The sequence below is a fragment of the Punica granatum genome, unplaced genomic scaffold, assembly GCF_007655135.1.
Source record: "Punica granatum isolate Tunisia-2019 unplaced genomic scaffold, ASM765513v2 Contig00025, whole genome shotgun sequence".
NCBI classification, from domain to species: Eukaryota; Viridiplantae; Streptophyta; class Magnoliopsida; order Myrtales; family Lythraceae; genus Punica; species Punica granatum.
In genome coordinates, this window is record NW_022204043.1 from 27,378 (window position 1) to 50,658 (window position 23,281).

Genomic DNA, 23,281 nt, shown 5'->3' on the forward strand with positions numbered 1-23,281 from the left:
TTCATTGAAAAATATAATGTCATCTTTTATACCTATATAGGGTACAAGTTTTTCTCTCTATTCTCTCTATCTATTTTACCTTTTTGTGAAAAGTTATGTATACCATATACTTTTTTTTTTTATAAATATCCATCCACAAACACAATTTTTTTTTGTCTTATTGCATCTGTCTTAAGAAATTATACTAATTAAACACGCACGTTTTATTTTACAGATAATACTTTTTCTCCATTTATCTATATGGGAAGAGCCAATAATGAAAATTAATTTCGTTGTTAATTTATTTTCATATATTATAAAATACAAAGATTTTCTTTCTTAAAGTCCATTATGTTTTCCTTTACTTAATATTATTTTCATCCCGATTATATTTTATGCTGGAAACAAAATGATACTTCCGTCACTTTTTTAAATGAGGCTGTGCATTATAAGATTATTGTAACATTGTGGAACTACACTTTTGTAATATATGAAAGTGTTGTAGGGATACGGTCTGGTTTCTTTAGGCTAAACGAATCTGCACCATTGGCAGCAACTCAAATGCCATATGCTTGTTATGACCGAGCCGAGAGATTCTTCCTTCGCCTCTTATTAGATTATTAGAACATCGTGGAGCTATTTCGGGAATATATCAAAGTTTTATGATGTGTAATTGTTGAGTTCTCGGATACGATTTCGTCATTTCTTTAGCAGCAAGTAGCTACTACTGTCACCACCCAAATAACATAATCAACTCTTCTCGTGAAAGCCAAGAACATCCTTCCAAAGGTGCTGATCAAACGTATAACTTCCAAATCTCCCGCCTTGTAGATAACTTCTATGACAAAATAACATATATAAGTACTTCGTGGATATATTGAGTAGAAAAATCGGACAAGCCAATGCGAACATATGGCTATATATTCAAATAACCAAAGAAAAGAAATACTGTCACACTACACATACACAATAAGGAGAGGAGAGGAGGCGGCCAAATGAGAAGGCTGGACATGGCTTCTCGTGAGAAAATTGCAATCATCGTGGCCCTTGTTCTCTTTTGTATTTGCTTCGAGGTTGCTAAATGCTTTTCCCAACGGCTGTACCTCGGTGCGCCTAATACAACCTTATTGTCGAGGTTCTGCAGTAATGAAAAGACTGGTGATGGTTCACGTTACCCAGTTGCTGTGGGCTTCATGCTTCTAGAAATACTGAACACAGCAATGAAAGGTCACAATTATTACACCACAACTCATTTTTTTGGGGCGATAGTGTACGGACATGGAGCATGTAATGGACAACTTGAACAATTGAATTGCAATGACTGCCTAAATGCTGCCGAAGAAGCATTAGCCTGTGATTCGAGTGTTGGAGCACAAGTTCAGCTTCAAGATTGCAGGATTAGGTATGAGAATTATCCCTTTATAGAGTGATGAGGCCGACTTGGATCTACTGCGCGTAAACTTGAGTATTTCTCAGGGGCAAATGGAGAATACATGCGTGGTGTCTATTGTTATTACTTAAAAATTGTAAGTTGAATTTTGATTTTAATTGGGTTGTAATGATTGTGTTGTTGAATTATGAGAAAAAAGTGTGAAAAAGTAATGAATAGTTGAGAGAATTTAGTATAAAAAATTAAATTGAATGGTTAAAAAAATTGAAGAAAAGAGAAAAAATAATAATTGTGTTGTTGACTTTTGTTGTGTAGCGAGTATAGTTAAAGTTAAAATTAAAATTTTAAAAACCAACCTAAAACCAAACGGGGCCGGTAAGCTCATTCTCTGTCTTTCACTTAATGAGGAGTTTTATTCTGTCTTGCATTTGGGATGATTGATTAAATAATCTTTGGATGCCCGATAAATAAACATTATATGTTGGGATTTCATGGGGGTGATCGGTTCCGGGTATCCTGTCTTTTTCATGATACTCGATCCCTACCCTGTAAGGGACCGGTTCCAAGATTTTGGAACCGGACCCTATCCTGTTGAATCCTGGAACCGAAACCTACCCGGAACCTGTATTATACCACAGGTTCCAGGTACCCTGTTGGAACCTGTAAATTTTTTTGTCTCGCTATATAAAACCGAAAACATCCCACCCATAATCAGTAATCACAGCAAATATAATATCGACAAAGATTTAGATTAATCCACAACAATAAAAAATAAGGCCTCATCAATCTATTCACAAAACTAAATATCCATAATACGATCTCACACAACAAAATGTAATATTTCCTCACAATACGTCCATCATGGACTAATACGGTCCACGAACTAAAAGTTTATCTACCCAAAAGCAGACAAATCACACTTTAATCTTAAGAAAAAATACAGGACTAAAAAAAGATAACTCAGAGGATCTGATCCGATAGGCAGGGGAAGGGAATTGTAAAGTCCCTGACCAACTTTGTCTACTGGATTGTCGAATTCATCAATATCCCTCGTTGCTGCACCAATGGAGGAAATTGCCACATTCAGAATGTCTATTACAATGTAGATATGAATTTGCTCAACAAAAAGTTTTGTTTCCTCACAACAGAACCTTAGACTGATCTAGAACACGAGGATGGAGACTACTTCTTCGGAGCAGGAGCCCAAAAAACAGAGCAAATACATAAAGGTGAACAAAGAATTAACCTAAAGTTCGTTAAGAAATAGAATCAACCTGATCAAGTTTTGAAATGGAGCTAAATAATTTTTTTAGATTCCCTGATATAAAGTGACAAACATGATTTGATCATCCATGAAAATAGCCCACCAGATAAGCCACTGGAAGAGGACTAGACCACAAACGTAATGCCTCAGAAGCCAATTGCCCCAGAAGAACATCCGAAAAGGATGTAGATATTAAAAACGAGATATTGATTCACCCCCGTCTACCATCCAATTTATTTTAGTGTTTAGCCTCTTAATTTGTGAGAACAGGCACACGTCAGGACCAAAATTAACCCAAATAGAAGGATATATATACTGTGTTGGTAATAAACAAGAGAAACATGAGCTTTTATTTTATCAGATAAAAGCATTTTCTAATTGTGTATAAATATTAAAAATGAGATACTGATCACACCAGGAAATATCCAGTCCATCGTGAAGCGTTTGTCTCGTAACTCATGACTCATGAGAACAATCACGTGAAGCTGATCTTAACCAGAATTAACCCAGACAAAAGCAAAGACAAGTAAATATATATTCACGTATCGTAATAAAGAGAAGAAAAGTTAGCTTTTCTTCTTAATCTCAGGGACAAAACATTGTGTGGGTGCGATCCAGAGAAATGCCAAAGAAAGACATTCGATTAATAGCTTTTCTTTTACATGAAGGAATGCCAAAGAAAGATATTCCTCATATATATCGGTAACCAAATTATACTATCCATTAATGGTTGGAGATATTCCTCATATTCCTCAGATATTCCAGAGAGAGTCGGAGACAAGAGAGGAGGCAGAATCTCACTGGGAAAGAGGGCGTCAAGGAGAGTCGGAGACGAGAGGCGAGCGTCGAAGAGGAGCTACAGGGAGTACAGAGCCGATTTAGGGTTTTAACAGAACGGACTAACAGCAGCTGAGAGGCGATTTATACAAATTGGGTGAGCAGTGGAGTCCAGAGGAGAATCTCACCGGGAAAGAGAGCTTGAAGGAGAGTCGGAGACGAGAGCGACGGAGAGAGGCCGGAGTCGAGAGTCAGAAACGAGAACGACAGAGAGGAGGCAGAACAGAAGCTCACCGGGAAATGGGATTACGAGCACACTCAGAGACGAGAGGCGAGGCTAGCGAGCGACAGAAAGGAGCTGGAGTGGAGAGTCGAAGACTTGAGGTGACTGACGACGGAGACGAGCTGGAGTGGAGATTCGAAGACGAAAGCCGATTTAGGTTACAGCGGAGACGAAAGCTGAGCAGGGTTCCTTTCCCGACTAAGACTGAGAATAACTTTACCTTTTTTTTTTTTTAGTAATTACCATTCGGTTCCGGATACCGGTTCAGGTTCCAGTTCTGAGTACTATGTAGGTTGGAACCGGAACCGGAACCGAATTTCACCGATTCCTTATTTTGATACTCGGATCCTACCATATTTTCAATACGAGTTACTCGGATCATACCCAATCGAATAGGTTCCGACCGGTTTCGGGTATACCCAGTATCCGTGCACACCCCTAGGATAGCAGGACCGCATTTGCATTTTTTTTAAACTTTTGTTGGTTAAATATTTTATAAAACTAATGTAACAGGTTGAACGTGTCTTATCACACACCAAACATATGTTGTTAACTTACAAAACAAACAGACAGCATTATCACAAAAAAAAAAAACGAAAGATCGAGAATGTTTCATCACTCTCTGCCTAAGGCAAATTCCCAGCAATCAAGGGCAAGGATGGAATCTTGGTGTAGTCCATGCCCAACACCGTCTCTGTCTCTTCACCATGGTTCCTCTTGCCCTCATAGTACAACACTGTGAACCCCGTTAGCCCATACATCCGCACCAGCCACAGGCCGTTGACCGCCACCAACCCCACCAGCAGCAACACGTACGATGATCGGCTGCCTATGGCCACCTTCCATATCTGTCCCACCCCATAGGACAGTATCGTCACTAGGAGGCTTATTCCGAACCCCTTCAGATCCAGCCCACCCTTGACCAGCTGCCAGGCCTTCCCGAACGCCTCCATCCCCGACTTCTCCTCGAGCACCGACACGACCATCCCCATCGTCCACACCACCGACAGGTAGGCGTAGAACAGCATGGCGCAGACGCAGGTGGCGACGGTGATGAACGATATTGCTCGGGACAGCATGATAGGGAGCAGGATTGCCAGGAGGAGGAACATGTATCCCAAGCCGAAGATAGACACGTAGAAGGACGTGATGAGTGGGCGCTTCAAGCACCGGGCGGCGGCCAGCGCCACGTCCCTGGGACGGGACAGGTCACTCTGCCCGGTGTGTATGATGGCGGAGGCGATGACTGTGGCTGTGGAGAAGAGGACCGAGGCCAGGAAGTAGGCGAGGACGAAGACCCACCCGGCGCCGACGAAGAGGCGGAAGTCGTTCTGCATGCCGACGAGGAGGTTGGCGAACTCGGCGCTTGAGGGGCTGATGACGAGGAGGGGGGTCCACTTGACGATGAGGTCGGTGACGAGGGAGCGGAAGGAGAGAAAGTTGGCGAGGAGGAGGAGGGAGTATGCCAAGGTGGTGAAGAAAGCAATGGAGGCCATGAGCCACCCGTTCCTCAAGATCTTCTCGGTTTCCCTCACGGTCTCCATAAACCCAGTGAGCTGCTTCTTGAGCTCCACCATTTTCGTGTTCCTTCCTCGGACTTTTGAATTAGGTCGACGCAATGAAGTGTTTGCTATCGATCAAAACCCTACACGGATCTTTTCTTTGTCTGTGATGAAGTTGCTCGAATGAACTTTGCCTGGCCTTTTTTCGTATTGTGTATGTATGGGTATGTGGATATATATTTATGTACGAGTATATGCATAAAATTGAACGAGTTCCATCCATTGACGAAGAAGATGAAGAAGGGAACGAGTCTTCCATTGTCATTTTCAAGTTGAATCATTAATTAATAGGGCTGACATGAGCAGACTTTCAAAGATTGGCTATCTTCGTGGAAAAGTAGCTCCAGCCGATGTTCCTTTTTTATCCCTTCCCCCTTCGTCAATTGTAACCATATGCGTTGATGCGACACTCGACTGTGACACGTGGCGCACGGATATTGACTAAGAAGGCCACAAAAATTTTATTATTAAAAATAATTATTAAAAAATAAATAAATAAATGGAAATGGAAAAGGAAACGGGGAAGGAGGAGAAGAAGGTAGGGGGCAGTGCCGCTCCACCTCCAATCGACTGCAGCACCGTTCCACCTCCGACGATCCTCCACTTCCGAAAAGCCTTCTGCATGCCTCTTCCCCGACTGCAACAACAGACAACCTTCGGACCTCACCCTCATCTTCTTCGTCTGCCTTCTTCATCAGCAGCCACCACCTCCTTGCCAATGGCAGGAGCTCCGCTGGCTCCGTCCCTGACTTAGCTGCACCTCGGGACCTCCACGATAGCCTCATCTCGACTCCAGCGCGTTATAATTGAGCTAATCCCCGTCTTATCTTTTCGGATCCGGCGCGAGCACGCCTAACTCCATTATCTCTTCCACCGCAAGCTCCTCGTCAGTAGTGGCAACTCGCCACCGTCCCCCTCCTCCTGATCGTGACTTGGTGTTGTGACGGATGCTCGCGAAAGGTGGAGCGGCGCTGCAGTTGATTGGAGGGGGAGTGGCACTGGCCCCCTTCCCTTCTCCGCCTCCGTCCCCTTTTCCTTTTTCTTTCCCATTTTTAAATTTTTATAATAATTTTTAATAATAAAATTTTTACTGGGCCTAATTAGCCAATATCTCTGAATTACATGTCACCGTCAAATATCAAGTCATCACATACGATTATAATTGACAAAGAGCCTGACGGCAAGCTAAAAACTTACAACGATTCGATAGTTTGTATCATTTTATGCAAAAAAAAAAATTGAAAAAACAAAATGTAAAGTTTGTATTTTCTTTTTCTATTTTTTGTTTGTAGTTTTTCCTTCAATTTTCAGGGGTAAATGGACAATGATACCTCTTCTTTAGGACATTCATCACCCCTATTTTTACTGATATGAGAGCGGACTGTGTGTAGTATTTTCACTATACTGACATCGCACCTCTAAATATTATTTTTAGGGAAAAGTATAAAAACCGTCTTATTGTTTGGGATCGAAGTAAATTGCGCTGTGTATTTTCATTAGGGATAATTAAACCTTCTGTGGTGTACTCCGTTAACTATAGGGTTTACGACGTTAATTTTTTTTCCTTTATTAGTCATTAATTTTTGACCTTTTAATCATTTTGATTCTAAAATTTTTTTCTATTATCATTTATATCCTCAATTTTTCATTTTAATCCTCGAAAGAAAATCGAAAGGAAATGAAGGGTCGGGGCTGCCGAGATCACCAGCGTCCTTTGTGCGTACTGGCGACCTCGATTGAGGGGTCATGGTTGCCGATTGGCGTCCACAGCCCCCGAATCGATCGGGGGCTCCAACTCGGAGTTCCCGCTTGATTCGAGGGTTAGGACCACCAATCGGCGACCTTGACCTCTCCATCGAGGTCGCCAGTATCCTCCGTGGGTACCGTCGACCTCGGTGGAAAGCAACCCCAACCCCCCGGTCGACCGGGAACTCTAAGTCAGAGCTCTTGATTGATTTGCGAGCTGGGATCGTCGACCCTCCATCGAGATCGCCGGTACCCACGGAGGATGTCGGTGACCTTGGGATCGCCGATTGACGGCCCCGACCCCTCCTTCCCTTTCGATTTTCTTTCGAGAACCAAAATGAAAAATTGAAGATATGAATGATAAAAAAAAATTAGAGCCAAAATGATTAAAATAATAAATATTAAATACTAAAAAATGAAAAAAAAAAAAACTAACGTCGCAATCCTGTATGGCTAATGAAACACACCACAGGGGACTAATTGTCCATAACAAAAATACATTGTGCAATTTGTCCCGATCCCAAATCACAATGGAATTTTTGTAATTTTCCCTTATTTTTACATTGAAAAATAAAAGTTAAGAAAGTCTAAATAAAATAAAATAAGAGAAGAAATGGAGGCGGGGACACTAACGTTGAGGGGCTCCCCCACCAAGTCACCCGTAGGTCGGCGGAGACATCAGAGACCTCCGACGACCTCACTAGTCACCCAATGCTAGTCTCCTCCTACTGCTTCCACTTTTTTTTCTATTTTTAGAATTTTTAGATTAGATTTTATAATTTTTTAAAATTAAATACTATTTAATGGTGTCGCGTCATCGTAATCACACTAGATACTTAGTCAATTGCCACAACCAGAAAAATAGGAATGACAAATATTCGAAATTTAAAAAAATTACAAAAAAAGATATCGCTATCCATTTATGAAATCACGGGGATCATTAAAGTTTATCCAAATTTCAGTATTTAAAGAAAGAAAATGGATATTCTAATTTCTGAAGAAGTTCATTTAAGTCACGCCTTTCATTCACGTGAGAATCGTCTCATGACTGAATGATAGGCCCGCTAGGCGGTGATGAACTTCAAGATGAGACCTTATTAGTACAAGATCAGCCCATTTTGGTGAATATAAAAAAATAAAAGAAAAAATAACCCCCTACCTATCTAGAACATTGACGACAGAAAAATAAAAATAAATAAATAGATAAATAATGCCAGACTCGGCTTTGCTATTTTGTACTTGAACTTCAATTTCAGCTTGGACTGGCCCTGAAGGTTTAGCAAACGAGGACTCATATTTTGGGAAATATTGAGCAAATATGAAGTGAGTATTACACATCCAAATGGATGTGTAATATCCAATAAAAATATTTAAAAATGAAAAACTAATTCTACAATGAATAATTCTCACTTACAAACATTTTAATTGAATTTTACTCATCCAAAATGAATGAATAATTATTAAATATTTTCTCGTAATTATGCACAATCCAAAACTACAGGGTGTGATTTCTAATTAATCAGTGTGGGGCTTGCTGATTCATTCTGCTTGAATGACGAGATAGAAGCCACAGTTTTTGCCCCTCCCAAAGGTCTGAAAATACATTGTACAATTTGTCCAAACCCCAAATCACAATGGAATTTTTGTAATTTTCCCTTATTTTTACATTGAAAAATAAAAGTTAAGAAAGTCTAAATAAAATAAAATAAGAGAAGAAATGGAGGCGGTAGGGGGACACTAACGTTGAAGGGCTCCCCCACCAAGTCACCCGTAGGTCGGCGGAGACATTAGAGACCTCCGACAACCTCACTAGGGAGGTGGGTCGCCTGGGGTGAGCAACCGCTGCCCCCCAATGCTAGTCTCCTCCTACTGCTTCCACTTTTTTCTATTTTTAGTTTTCTTTTTAGAATTTTTCGATTAAATTTTATAATTTTTAAAATATTAAATAATATTTAATGGTGTCGCGTCATCGTAATCACACTAGATACTTAGTTAATTGCCACAACTAGGGGTGATCGGGTTCGGGTACCCTGTATTTTTCACAATACCCGGACCCTACCCTGTAAGGTACATGTTCCAAAATTTTGGAATCGGACCCTATCCTATTGAATCATGGAACCGGAACCTATATTATGTCACAGGTTCCGGGTACCCTATTGGAACCTGTAAATTTTTTTTAGTAGTGGAATGACATAATCTACCAGTACTGCCCGAATTCAGCATAAATGAATACACATTGATCTAGTAGTGGAATGACAATCTCACAAAACCCCTCTCCCCTCCCGAAACTAACCAAATGGGAGTTCTTACTCTCTTCTCTCATGATCTATTCATGTCCTATACAGTTACGGAAATTGCAAGGCCATAGCAGAGAAATGAGTCCTCCGACTCGTAGTGTTGACAAAGAATGTAGTCAACAGAGGATGAAATAGCAGCCTTGCCAAAAGTAACAAATCAGAATTCTGATCGAACAGCTCTTAGCCCCCATCTTGTGACCAACCAAATATTCATATTCAACATAAGAAAGATATGTGCAGGCATATTCGAAAGACAACCCTATCTTTCACAATTTTTTATCTACAAGAATTAAATTCATGAGTAAATGTTGTCCCATAGAAAGGGCTGCAGTGCGAAATTAGAGTCTCCATATACTTACCATCTGCAAAGTCTGATGATGTGTATGTGATGGGATCACAATTGCCGGGCTTCTGTTCAGAACAAAGCAGTGAAAAAAAAAGAATATAAGTAATAAGATTACGTCAGACCACTTCGAACTTTCCATGCTGGAAATGCTTAAAGAACAAGAGGCAAATGCCAATTCATCCAGAAACCACAGTAGATTGTTTAATTAACCAAAATAACTCTACCAAGCAATGAATTAAAAATTAAGAGCCTCATCAAAACAAACATAAATGAAATCATGCATCTAAGAGCAAATGTGGAAGCATGCTAAAAATAAAAAGCTAAGAAGACTATCGTAACTTGTCGTGATGAAAATTCTAAAAATTATTTGCTAATGCAATACCAATTAAGACTATGCATCAAATAGCACAAAGAATTCGACTTTTGCTCCAGTTATAAGGCAGATTGTATAACGGCCGAATCCTGAAACAAGCAGCCAAATCATTTCTTAATATGGACTACAGAAATTACCATGTTGACAACAGCTTGGCTCGAAAAGAACTCAAAGACACCATCACTCGCAACGACAAAGAACAAGTGATATGATCTTAGTTGAACCACAAATACTTCTGGATCAGCAACCATTGGAATCGGATTACAACCCTAGCAAGAAAGCATTTGATAAATGCCCACTCTAAGCACATAAAGCATGAACCTGTTTATCGCTTCTAATTTACGCTAAACTAGAATAAACTTTCAGAATACCTGAAGGAGAGTGAAGAAGCGTCTCCCTACAACCTGACCAGCCAGGGGCGACCGTGAGATCGAAGAACTAGACGCCGGCAAACGAAAACCTACAAAAAAACGAAACTTTACCTTGGCGAAGCATAAGAGATGCTCTGGCTCGGCACAGGGGACGGAGCAGAAGGCTGAAGTTTAGAAGAGAGATCGAGAGAGAGAAAATGGAGATACCTGGGTAGGATTGGAGCTTAGCTCAGAAAAATCGAGAAAGGGGAATGGAGAGAAGAGTCGGCGAGAACAGAGTGAGAACGACAGAGGAGGCGAAGGTGTTATATATATATATATATATTTTTTTTAAATTAGTAATCGGATTCCGATTCCGGTTCTGGATACCCTATGTTCAAGAATCGGAACTGGTTCCTCATTTTAATACTCGAACCCTACCCAATTTTCAATACGAGTTACGTGGACTCTATCCTAACGGGTAGGTTCCGACCGGTTCCGGATATACTCAGTATCCGTACACACCCCTAGCCACAACCAGAAAAATAGGAATGACAAATATTCGAAATTTGAAAAAATTACAAAAAAAAAAAATATGGCTATCCATTTATGAAATCACATGGATCATTAAAGTTCACCCAAATTTCAGTATTTAATGATAGAAAATGGATATTCTAATTTCTGAGAAGTTCATTTAAGTCATGCCTTTCATTCACGTGAGAATCCTCTCATGACTGTGAATGATAGGCCCGCTTGAAGGTGATGAACTTCAAGATGAGACCTTATTAGTACAAGATCAGCCCATTTTGGTGAATATAAAAAAAATAAAAGAAAAAATAACCCCCTACCTATCCAGAACATTGACGACAGAAAAATAAGAATAAATAAATAGATAAATAATGCCAGACTCGGCTTTGCTATTTTGTACTTGAACTTCAATTTCAGCTTGGACTTGACCTGAAGGTTTAGCAAAACAGGACTCATATTTTGGCAAATATTGAGCGAATATGAAGTGAGTATTACACATCCAAATGAATGTGTAATATCCAATGAAAATATTTAAAAATGAAAAACTGATTACGCAATGAATAATTCTCACTTACAAACATTTTAATTGAATCTTACTCATCCAAAATGAATGAATAATCATTAAATATTTTCTCGTAATTATGCACAATCCAAAACTACAGGGTGTGATTTCTAATTAATCAGTGTGGGGCTTGCTGATTCATTCCCAAAGTGCACTTCTCATTAGATCGATTTATTCGAAACAATGTCTAGTCTTTCCTATCCTGTTGGTAGGACAGTTCTGATCATAGAGTTCGGGATTGGATGAGCATCCTATAACGGCACAGCATCCATCGAATGCGGAGTGGACGCGCCTTGAGTTTATCATCCTGGAAAGGTCAGAAATCGAGTCCTTGACTATGATGAGTCGCAGTTTGCCGCGTAGATTAGAACTGAACTATTCCCTTCCATAGCAGTGAAGAGTCAAGAACACCATTAAATAGATCCAACACAGCCACAATGAAGAGACTTTAGGCAGTTAGACGCACAATCAGACATGCACATGTTTTGAGCCAAGGATCAAAATGCGAATGGAATGTGTCATGATGCCAGAAAATTCCTTCCGCACATCTTTTCCCTCCAAGATCTATTTTGAAAGAAATCACGTTAATGATCAATCCGCAATTTCCCTGCACGGCTTCAACTCGGGCTGAGGGCTGATCGAATTCATGCAGGCAATTGAAACCGAACACGGTATGCTCGATGCTCCATCTTACAGTGATTCTCCATATATCATAATCGACTTTCGCCAATGAATTGAATAAAAAACGAGTAAACTAATAATTTTTCCCAAAAAAAATCAATATCATATCAAATTTGACATCAAAAATAATTTTACATCAATTGATGTTGACCTATCAAATGTAAGTCATATTCTCCCTTTTGTCCATCTACCATTAAAAACTCGATGAAGCTCTCTAACGAAAGGAGCAATATAATGTATATTTTATAAGTCGAGATCAAAATTGACGTAAAAAAATAAAAAAATAATCACATAAGATATTTCCTTTCAGTATTGAACAGCACCCAAACAGTAGAGGTACACTTAACTGTAAAAATTTCTTGAGGTATGTCACATCAATCTCCATGGTAAAATTGTTAGTTTACTCAATAAAAAAACTATCGTCAATCGACAAAGTCACCGCGAGCCACAGGGCAGCAACTAACTACACCTAGTCCTACAATAAAAATCAGCTCTCTCCTTCTCTGACAACTTCAATATTGATCTGTCAACGTTAATCTTCTTAAGATTTTGCAGTTCCTTAAATCAGATCAGATAAAAATTTCAGAAATCATGACAAACTGGTGGAAAAAAATGGGATTTTTCCCTTTGGTTTGGTAAGGGGGAGAAAAGGGATGTAAAAGATGTACTAGAGCTTACTAGACCAGCTTCAGAGAGCAATCTCAGCAAGTCTGAAGAGCAAAAGCAAATCGATTTCCGAGCAGTTAAACACCTTCCCTGCCATGGCCGCCGCAGGGAGGTTGCCTGAATTACCACTCGATTCTCGATTCCTTCCCCCGCTCCCCCACCACCGCAATATATGAATCAAAAAAGGAAAAGCAAGGAAATCCAAATTTAAGAAAGAAAAATGTCAGCCTTCCTAACGAACCCACCAGATACTACCGGACATGGAGATCGTGGCGAATTGGGTGAAGAAAGGGCGACTGATTGGTATAGGAGCTGCATTCATCTCCAAGGCACGGCGGTTTATAGAAGCCGAGGAGCCAAACTTCAGCCCCAGTGGTCAATAGTCCGATGGATAACCCTAACTCGGAACAATCAAAAACCCAACAATAACTGATAATCGATTTAGGATGCTGGGCGGTCGATCGGCTATGACGGCCGCAAGAAAAACCCTAATTGCAGACCGAAGAGAGTGAGGAGGATGCTGGTCTGAGGACGAGCAGGACGAGGGTCATTATATATAGAATATAATATAAACCGATGTCTGACTTGTACATTTACTAATATGCCCTCATTAGTTTCTAGCTCATAGTCGTACGGTGTCGTTCTCATTTGCTTTGATTTTTTTTTTTTTTTCATTGTGAACCTGATATTCGAAACCCACTATGGCTCTGTAGTCCAGTCAAGGTTGGTTAGTCCACTGAGGTATAAAACTCTCTCAATGTGAAATTTTTACATTCACAAGAACTCGAATTCAAAATTTACTTAAACTAAACAATCATCTTAAATCAACTTATGTCCCTTACTTTGTTTTTTTTGGCCTTTCCCATAAGTTTGCGACGCGTCCTGTCAATTCGGAGGGAAAATTGCATAACTGGTACAAGAATTTTTGGAAAAGCAACATTTCCGTCCACCACGATGGACTGCTCCTTGAACCACATATTTGAATATAAATTCAGGTTATTTAAATTCTCAATATACATGAGTTCTAGTTTACAATCGGCAACGCATTTTTTTGGGCCTTGCACTTGTCTTGGGTTAGCAATTACTCCAGGATTTTACCAAAAAAATTCATATGAAGCGAACTCTTACTTCCATACTTGCGCTCATCAGCAGTGTCTACAATTACTTTATCACTTTAGTTATTAAAGTTATGAAAGTTCAGTCTTTTTCGTTGTGGATAAATAAATAAATATATTATTAGTAAATATATTAATAAATGAAGATAATACAACAGCAACGGCCACCTCCCAGGCTGAGAAGAGTGCCCTCCAAGGACCTCGCCTTGGAGAGGTTCCCCTCTCTTTTTGTTTTTTTTTTGTTTTTGATCTTTTATAGATTTTTTTACAAATTTTTAAAAATTTAAAATATTATATGTCCAATCGGGAGATGCCACGTTGACTGATTTAACGCTGTTAACTTCTAATTATGGTTTTGGACAAAAAAAAAGGTTTAACGAACTAAACGTTTAGAATTACTTGAGCCAAAGTGATATTTAAATGAGTGAAGATTAACTTTTTTTTCATAATTTTAGTATTTCAATAGTAACTTCACTAAAAAATTTAATTAAAAAAATCCACCCCATTGTTCCAAACCAGCCATCCTCTAGACTAAATTATCCATGCCGAGCTCCCTATAATTAATATCGAGTTGCCTCAATTTATATATTAGTTTTCTTTCATCCGTACGTTGTAAGAGTAATTGTTATGCAGAGATTTGTTAAAACCTTTTGCTTTATATGTGATTATAATTAAATTTTCTTGGTGAAGAATTTTTATGTTTTTCAAATTTAATTATAGTTTTATTTTGAATAAATTAGTTTTCATAAACTATGCAGAATTCAAAGTACATATAATTATATTATAGATTTATACACATAAATAAGTAATTTGTTATATATAATGGAAATTTTATTGGCTATAATAAATTATCCAACATTAGTTTAAAATAAGAAGAGATTTGTATTGAAATATTATGATAATATATTGAATTTGTACTTATAAGTTTTACTTCATTTATAAATTATACAGTTAACTTATTACTTTTTTTGTCACCAATTAACCTATTTTTGAAAATTAACCTTTTACAAATAAAATATTTCAAATTGAAGGTAAAAATACCTACATAAATTTTAATTCAAGTAAATTTTATGCATATCCAAAGTACAGATAATTGTAGTTTTATGCACGTACAATAATTAATTTGTTATCTATAATATAAATTTTATTTGCCATATTAAATTTTCCAACATAAATTTAAAATAATAGGAAATTTGTATTGCAGTGGTCTAATAATAAAATTTATAAGTTTTAGTTCATTTATAGATGGTATAGTTAACCTATCAATTGGAAATTTTGTACAGATAAAATTTTCTCAAATGAGGTCAAAAATACCTACATAAATTCGTTCAAGTAAAGATTCTTTTCTAATTTTATTTTTTATTTTTAAATTAAATTTATTCCAAACTAAATATAGAATATTATTTAGGTATTCACATTTCTAATCTTATTTCAATAAATATTTACATTTATAACCTTGTTTATTGCATAGATATAGACATTTCTTATCACATATCAGTAAATATTTGTCTCGCTAATCTTCTTTATTGCATGGAATACAATTATATATATATATATATAGATTACTTAGTTGATATAATTTGAATGCACATATATATTCCACATATAAATATAAATAAATTAGCCACTTCACCTGTGCTTAGTGACAAATATTAGAATATTTTATTATTTAATTTAATTTGATCAAATAAATCGATAATTTGTTTATCATTATAAAATTTACTCTTAAATAATTTTTAAATTACCTTTTCATAGAGTATATTAAATTCATGATTTTTTCCTTTTTTTTCCAACTGCTAAAGTACTTTAATTATATCGAAGTCCCACTAAATTTATATCAAAGTTAATGTAATTTTTGTTAATTCTTTATGGTTTCAAAAGGAGATTTCTTTTAATATCGAAATTATTATAAGTATTTTTTATTTTTGAATTCACTTTACATCTTCTAGACATAATCTAAAGTTTCAATTTAAAGTAATATAACTTTACTTATTTCCTTAATAAATCGACATAGCTTGGTGCTACGTGCATGCATGTATGACCCACATAACATCTTCAATAGAGTGTTCCGCTTGAAAAACTGCGCTTATATTTTTGTTTCTAAATTTTACAATAATTTGTCTTTTCACGTCATTTATTAATATTCTTCTTTACTTTTATTTAAGAAAAAACACTTGCATCAAATGAAATTAATTATTCTGTTCAAGGCCAATGGTGGATTGCCTACCTTTGACTCTACTAGGAATGTGAATTAGTGAAGGAGCGCGCACACTAGTCGTGGCACTAGCTAATTGCATATAAAAAAAGGTTATTGTTATTAATATTATATCGCGAATATGATTTTATTTTTACATTCATTCTACGTATAATCAAAAAAAAATTTATCACTACAACTTGAAAGAATCGATTCGGAAATCAGTTTCGAGATCAATTTGATATGCTTAGTCATTATTAGAGTAAGAAACATAACTTTTATTTAATTAATTTTTTTTATTTTCAGCTTTTTAAATTTTTTAAAATGGGTTAATTATTTTATGCCATCAAATTAAAAATTTGTTCTTTCTAATTTTCATTCTTTAATTTTTAATTAAATTTATTATTTGAAAATTTCAATACAGTTAATTATAATTATTATAGATGTTAAAAAATTATTTTATAATAAACAATTTAAATTTCAAATATGCTTATTTGTCAGCAACTAAAATGAAATTCGATCTTTTTATTTTTCATTCCTTAATTTTTAATTTTAACTTGAATTCAATATTTAAGTGAATTTATTATTCATAATTTTAAGTGAGTTGGCAGATTCTAATGAATGTTTATATGGATTATTAAATAATTATCCTATTACACTGCACGTGAATTAAATTAACATTTAGTTAATTAATATTTTTTTGAGAATTTTCATGGTTTAATTAATGTGGTGTATTAATAAATATTAATCATATAATAAATAAATGTGCTTAATTAGTGTCATTGAGCATGTGAAGGGTCAAGCAATGAAGGGGGGAGGATTTGACAATTCGAGCGATGACATTAATCCTCCCACATCGTCTTGTAATTATATATTATATATTATATATAGATAGATACATAAAAAAAAATTCCCAAACATGCCAGCAAAAGGGGGATATGTAATTAAATTGAATCTCTTCAATTAATTGATCTCCTTGTACATGTTTGGTCCCGCAAAAAGGGGTTTTGACTTTGCTTAATTATATGCATGTATACATGTGCTTGTATATTTAATGAATAATATTGAGAGACTTCAATTATATCACGTATATGCTTGTCTGTGCGTGTATATTTGTGTGTTATTTACGTGAAAAGCTGGTTCTACAACAAATTCTTCTTCTTCTTCTTTTCATATTTTTGGAATATTTTCTCCCAGCTTGGCGCACAATTCAGAAAGTTAAATTTAAAAAAAAAAACAAAATTCCAGTACATCACGACCTTTCTTGTGGCCGAAAAAAATTTCACCCACGCTCCCTCTTGCCCGGTCTCCTTTCAACCCCAATTGATTTAAAATTTTCAACCTCAGCCCGGAAATTCCTTACCAACTCAAATGGGCTTTAGAAAAATTCCTATCTATATTCCTCTGTATCAGCAATTGCACACTATATATTTTACAAAATTATTTAATTCTATTTATATAAAAAAAAAAATTCACCTAGCTCGCCAATTGACCGACTTCACAAAAATTATATTCCTACGTATCAGGAATTGCAAACTATATATACTGAAAACGGCACGTCAATTTAAATTCTTAGAGATGTATATATGAGGTGACTATTTGCTTTAATGGATCACTCGCCCAAATCATCTAGTTGAAGATATGTAGAGAAGATAGAGAATAATGCCCTTATCTCTTAAATCTCATTCATCCACCGTTTCCTTCATTCCCTGCGATGTGAACGGTAAATTTACCAAAAACACGCATATAAAGAATTGCTAGAACTCAAAGTTCATCGGGATAACACTCGGTCCAAGCAGCTCAGCGTTAGTTCTGCTTAAGTAAAGTCTCGGGTTCGAGTCTTTATGAATATAGAAAATTTACGCTACGAGAGTTCTACCCCTTAGTAGGCCGACCAAGCTCGACTGGATTAGTCGGGACCCAATTGGGTTTCTGGAAATCAGGATTTACACCGAAAAAAGTTTATCGGGATAACAGGCTACAACCCCCGATTCACCCAAAAAAAATCATCAGGATAACTAAAAATTATCACATAACAAATAAATTGGATTCAGTATGATTACTCATTTTACCGGGAATCGGGTAAACCTTGGTAATATTTGTGTTTCATATATATATACTAGTGCAGAAGCCCGTGCGAGAGAAGGAAAATATATATATATATATATATATATATAACTAATTCTTCGATAAAATTTAGAGATAGATTTATTAACAATAATTTTTTGCTAAAACAAAAAAGAAAGCGCAGATCTGAAAATTCAGATGATAAATACAAACAAAGAAACCATATAATATAGAATTATTCTATGTTTCAAACACTTTAATAGCAACTATTAATTTTAGGATTTATATTCCGTCCTCCTATTAATAAAACTATTAGTTTATTGTATGATGGATGATGATCGTTGAGCACCGAAGAAGCGAGCTTTCAAGCTAATTATCAAGACAAGAAGAACAGCCACAGGGTGAGAGAGAGAGATAGAAAGAGAGCACTTATGGACTTCTTGCTGTTGATGTTTGGGGCTCTACCTCTCGTGGGGCTGCTCCAAGCCCTCCTCTACTTTGCAAACAGAGGTAGAAGAAGGAACCAAAGTGAGACCCTGCCTCCAGGACCGCGGCCGCTCCCGGTGATCGGGAACCTCCTCCAGCTTGGTTCTCCACCACAGAGGTCTTTAAGCGATCTTGCCAGCATCCATGGCCCGATAATGAGCCTGAAGCTAGGCAGTGTCACCATCGTGGTCATCTCCTCGGCCCCGATGGCACAAGAGATCCTCCAGAACCATGATGTCTCCTTCTCCAACCGCCACATCCCCGAGTCCCTCACCTCCTTCCGCCATCATGAGCTCGGGTTACCTTGGATCCCTGTCTCCGATCCACTCTGGAGGAACCTCCGCCGGATTTGCAACGCGCACCTCTTTGCGCCAAAGGCCCTCGACTCAAACCAACACCTCCGCCGCCGAAAAATCCAGGTTTGTAAAGAAGAAAACTAATATACATCAAAGATGAAACAAGAATCGGTGTGGCTGTTGTACATGGTCCACGAACATCCCGTAGTAGTTAAAATAATCCTATCTATCTTCTACTTTTACATACGAAAATTGACATATTTAGCCATACAGGAACTCCTGGCTCACGTAGGAAAGTGTAGTGAGACGGGAAGCTCGGTGGACATTGGTGATGCAGGGTTCATGGCTTCACTCAACCTGCTGGGAAAAACCATCCTCTCCATGGACCTGGCAGACCCCAACTCCGCATCAGCCAAGGAGTTCAAGGAGATAGTGTGGCAGATCATGGTGGAGGTAGGGAAGCCAAACTGGGCAGACTACTTCCCGGTACTGAAGAGGATGGACCTGCAGGGGGTGAAACGGAGGATGACTGGTTATTTCGAGCGAACGTTCGATGTTTTTGATAGGATCATCAGTGATAGGCTGCAGGTCAGGGAGGTCTCAGGCTTTGTTAGGAAGAATGATATGCTAGATACACTTCTTGACCTTAGCGAAGATAAAGAGGAGGGAATGGATCCGTTTCTAATGAAGCACCTGTTCTGGGTCAGTTTGAATCTCTATTTCTATAGTTTCCTAGTCATGAAACATCTCTGCCGGAATGGACACGAAAGCGAAGTTCAATGATATGCTGAATTAAATCCTTCAACTTACCTTTTGATTTCTTTCGTTTTACGGGTGAGATGAACTTGTCTCTCAGTAACCTTCCTTCCGGTAATTGTTTTTCTCTTTCAATTTCCCAATGATGTTTAGGACCTCTTTATCGCGGGTACTGATAGCACTTCAAGAACATTGGAGATGGCGATGGCAGAGCTGCTTGGCAATCCCGAGAAGCTATTGAAAGCGCAGGCCGAGCTCGAAGAGGTGATCGGTAGGGGCAACCCTGTCGAGGAATCTGATATTGCTCGACTACCATACTTACAAGCCACGGTCAAGGAGACTTTCCGGATGCACCCGCCGTTCCCGCTGCTCGTCCCCCGTAGAGCTGGAGCGACAGTGCAGGTCGGTGGCTACACCATCCCGGAGGGTACACAAATCCTGGTCAATGCCTGGGCCATTGGCAGGGATCCGGCCACATGGAAGAATCCAGATGAGTTTATTCCAGAGAGGTTCTTGGGGCTGGACATTGATGTCAAGGGACAAAACTTCGAGCTCTTGCCGTTCGGTGGTGGGCGGAGATTATGCCCGGGCCTGCCATTGGCCATGAGAATGTCACACCTGATGCTCGGTTCGCTCCTTAACTCCTTTGATTGGAAGCTCGAAGATGGGGTTTCTCCAGAAACCATGAAAATGGTAGAGAAATTCGGAGTCACCTTACAAAATGCGCAGCCTCTTCGAGCCGTGCCTTTACCGATATCGAGAAATAATCTCTAGAATGAGGATCTAATTATGTGTAATCTGAGGTCCTCCGGAGAAATCATGTTCCAGTCATGGCACTGTTCGTTGAAGGGATCAAGGTTTCGGACCGTTATATTAATTATATTCGTTGCACATGCACCATTGTCGATTAAATATGTAGTTATATTTAATAACATGTAAAGTTATAAAAATTAAATCCATTATTCTGAAGTATTCGTTGTATGAATATATTGAATTAGTTATATGTTTTGGTTTGCATATTAAGTTTGTGCTATGAAATTTAATACTTTAATAATTACTTTTAAATTATATTAGGTCATTTTGATACTAAGGAATGGAATAAAATGGAATTAGTATAATAGTATGAAATGTAATAATACTAGGAGAGAAATGTGATTTCCTTTTTCTGTTTGTTGGCTCGAGTGGGATGGAAGGGCGTGAGAGTCCTATGCCGACTACCATTGCTAAGTAGGAATGGTAATTTTGGCCTGTTGCGCAGCTACTCGATCTGCCCAGACGTGTTTGGGAAGGATATTACCCGACCCGAGCTTGAACATAGGGTAGGGATGGGCAGAAAAATAAATACCAGCGCCGGGGGCAGGGTGGGAACGGATATAACGCGCGACCTGCCATGACCCGCCCCGACCTGCTCATGCTCGCCGCTCACCGCTCAATCCTGTCGTCTCTACATCCTGGGTTGACGTTGCTACCGCCGAGTGCCCCGTCCCTCTGTAGTAGAGCCGGAGTTGATCTTCCTCTACCCAACTCCAAGCTACTGGTGCTCCCGCCTCATGAGTCGTTGCTGCTCCATATCGAGCCTCTGTTGGTAGTGTCTTTTAATAGTAGCTGTATTAAATTATGTATGTCTCTTTTTTTACGAGAACTCGAACCTGAGATCTTGCCCAAACGTAACAAACGCCGGATCGCTTGAACCAACTCACGTTGGTAATCATGGATGTCTTTTCATTGCTGATATATAAAGAAAATTACGCTAGATCAGGTATAATAGAATTATGAGACATATAATCAAGCATAAAAAATTTTCTTTTTTTTGTCATAAGGAAAACTCATGAGCATAGTTCATGAAATCAAGCATATAAATTATATATTAATATTATAAGTATAATTAGTTTTTCTAATTTGATTAATAACTTATGTAAAAATCTCATACAACGCATGGATAAACACTAGTTTAGCAGAAAGTAGAATTGGTTATATACAAGTAAATTAAATTTAAAAATATGTGTCGATGTAATTGAAGAAGTAAACAAAGAGAAATGGGAGAGAGAACGGACGCATAAGGAGAGATGAAGGGACAGTGAGTAAGAGAGAATAGTGGGAGAGTGGTTAAAATGAGTAGTTAAAAAAGATAAAATTTACATGCCATTTTAACTTCGAAGCAGTGTTATTAAAATCGGACTAGACCAGCCGATCGAATCGGTTCGACCGGGAGCCTACACCTTGTCCAGTCCAATTCTTTTAAAAATCGAAGTTTCACTTTTAGACTGGTGAGCCCATTAAACCGGGTGATTTTTTGATTGAACCCAATGAATCCATATGAACCAATCAGTTCTATAGGTTCCATTTTATTGAAAAATTAAATTGCATGCATGAAGACTTGAACCAAGGACATCAATCTCTCTAAGAGCTACATGCGTAACCTCTTAACCATTTAAGCAATAGCAATATTTGTTTCCTTTTGATCATTCTCGATCTCTTTAAACATAACAAAAGAATAAACAACTTCAATAAAAAACACTTTCTTTCATTCATTATTTTATTTATTTGAATTACTGTGTATATATTTAATATATCAGTCTTTCTTCATTTTAATTAGACGTGCGGTCAGATCCATCTAACACCCGATTGAATCTATAAACCCGTGAACCCATACCTCGACTGGTTTAGTGTCCGATCCGATTTTAATAATATTGCTTCATAGTAGTCAAATAACTTTAAATTTAGATTTTTTTTGAATAAGTGTCAATTCGTTCCATTCCAATCAGTTTATGTACAAGCAGTACAAAACTTTAACATGCTCGTCCAAGATGATGGCATGCAGGCCAAACTCTCAACTATACAAATTTAAAAACTCTCGATGGACGCAAGCCAAACTTATCAGCAAAAATGGACCCACCTATCTTATATTTAAGATTAAAAAAAATCTGCATTCTCTTTTTTTTTGGGTGAATTATGATATTCGGAAGTTCAATTGCTGACTAATTCAGTCGAACTGGATTAGCCTACTAAGAGGTAAATTTCTCCCAGCATGAATTTTCTATATTCATAATGACTCGAACCTGAGACTTTACATAAGCAGAATAAGCGCCGAACCGTTTGAATTAACCCATGTTAATTGCTTCTTAACCAATATGGTTGGTTCAAAACTAATCCAGTATGATTGTATATGACCAATTCAGCTTCTTAACCCATTCTCTCTTTGACACAGTACAAGACTTTCTTAACCATATATAGAAGAGAATGACGTTACCTCCTCCTTGAAATCCCTTCTATTCGAGAAAATTTTAGATAATTTTCCCTCAAATGACGTGTTGAGGAAAAACTAATAAAAATTCTTAATGACGAATAATTATGATAGTTATTCGAGTGATTAGCACCAAATCTTTAGTTTCATGCATTTTTTATTGGTGCTTCGTCGCGTTATGTGGTGAGATAAGATCACCTAATAACTTCTCTTCTATTCCTTTTGAGCCAAATGCAATATATATAATTATGACCAAATCAGCTTCAGTATAATTGTGTCTGGCTTCCTCCCTTTTTTTTCGGTGTGTACCATGGTATCC

The 23,281-nt window shown here is 37.7% G+C and overlaps 3 protein-coding genes, 1 long non-coding RNA gene and 1 other non-coding gene across 5 annotated transcripts; 2 read left to right on the top strand and 3 right to left on the bottom strand.

The window, feature by feature from the left end:
• The first annotated feature begins 989 nt into the window (after positions 1–989).
• LOC116189829 (antifungal protein ginkbilobin-like protein) lies at positions 990–1,409 on the top strand. Its single transcript, XM_031519568.1, has one exon. It carries the CDS (start codon positions 990–992, stop codon positions 1,407–1,409), a length of 420 nt encoding a protein of 139 aa, XP_031375428.1.
• Positions 1,410–4,319: 2,910 nt separating this feature from the next.
• On the bottom strand, positions 4,320–5,270 carry LOC116189831. Its single transcript, XM_031519569.1, has one exon. It carries the CDS (start codon positions 5,268–5,270, stop codon positions 4,320–4,322), a length of 951 nt encoding a protein of 316 aa, XP_031375429.1.
• Positions 5,271–8,854: 3,584 nt separating this feature from the next.
• On the bottom strand, positions 8,855–13,336 carry LOC116189827. The gene is made up of 4 exons (XR_004152487.1): positions 10,596–13,336; positions 10,389–10,477; positions 10,155–10,286; positions 8,855–9,709 (listed from the first exon to the last, which is right to left on the bottom strand). It is a non-coding gene; the product is annotated as an uncharacterized LOC116189827 (long non-coding RNA).
• LOC116189837 lies at positions 12,800–12,923 on the bottom strand. Its single transcript, XR_004152488.1, has one exon. It is a non-coding gene; the product is annotated as a small nucleolar RNA snoR77 (small nucleolar RNA).
• A 5,159-nt stretch (positions 13,337–18,495) lies between the features above and the next one.
• On the top strand, positions 18,496–20,642 carry LOC116189828 (geraniol 8-hydroxylase-like). The gene is made up of 3 exons (XM_031519567.1): positions 18,496–19,085; positions 19,236–19,664; positions 19,872–20,642. The coding sequence occupies exons 1-3, from the start codon at positions 18,612–18,614 to the stop codon at positions 20,490–20,492; spliced, it is 1,524 nt and encodes a 507-aa protein (XP_031375427.1). The 5' UTR covers positions 18,496–18,611; the 3' UTR covers positions 20,493–20,642.
• Positions 20,643–23,281: the final 2,639 nt, after the last annotated feature.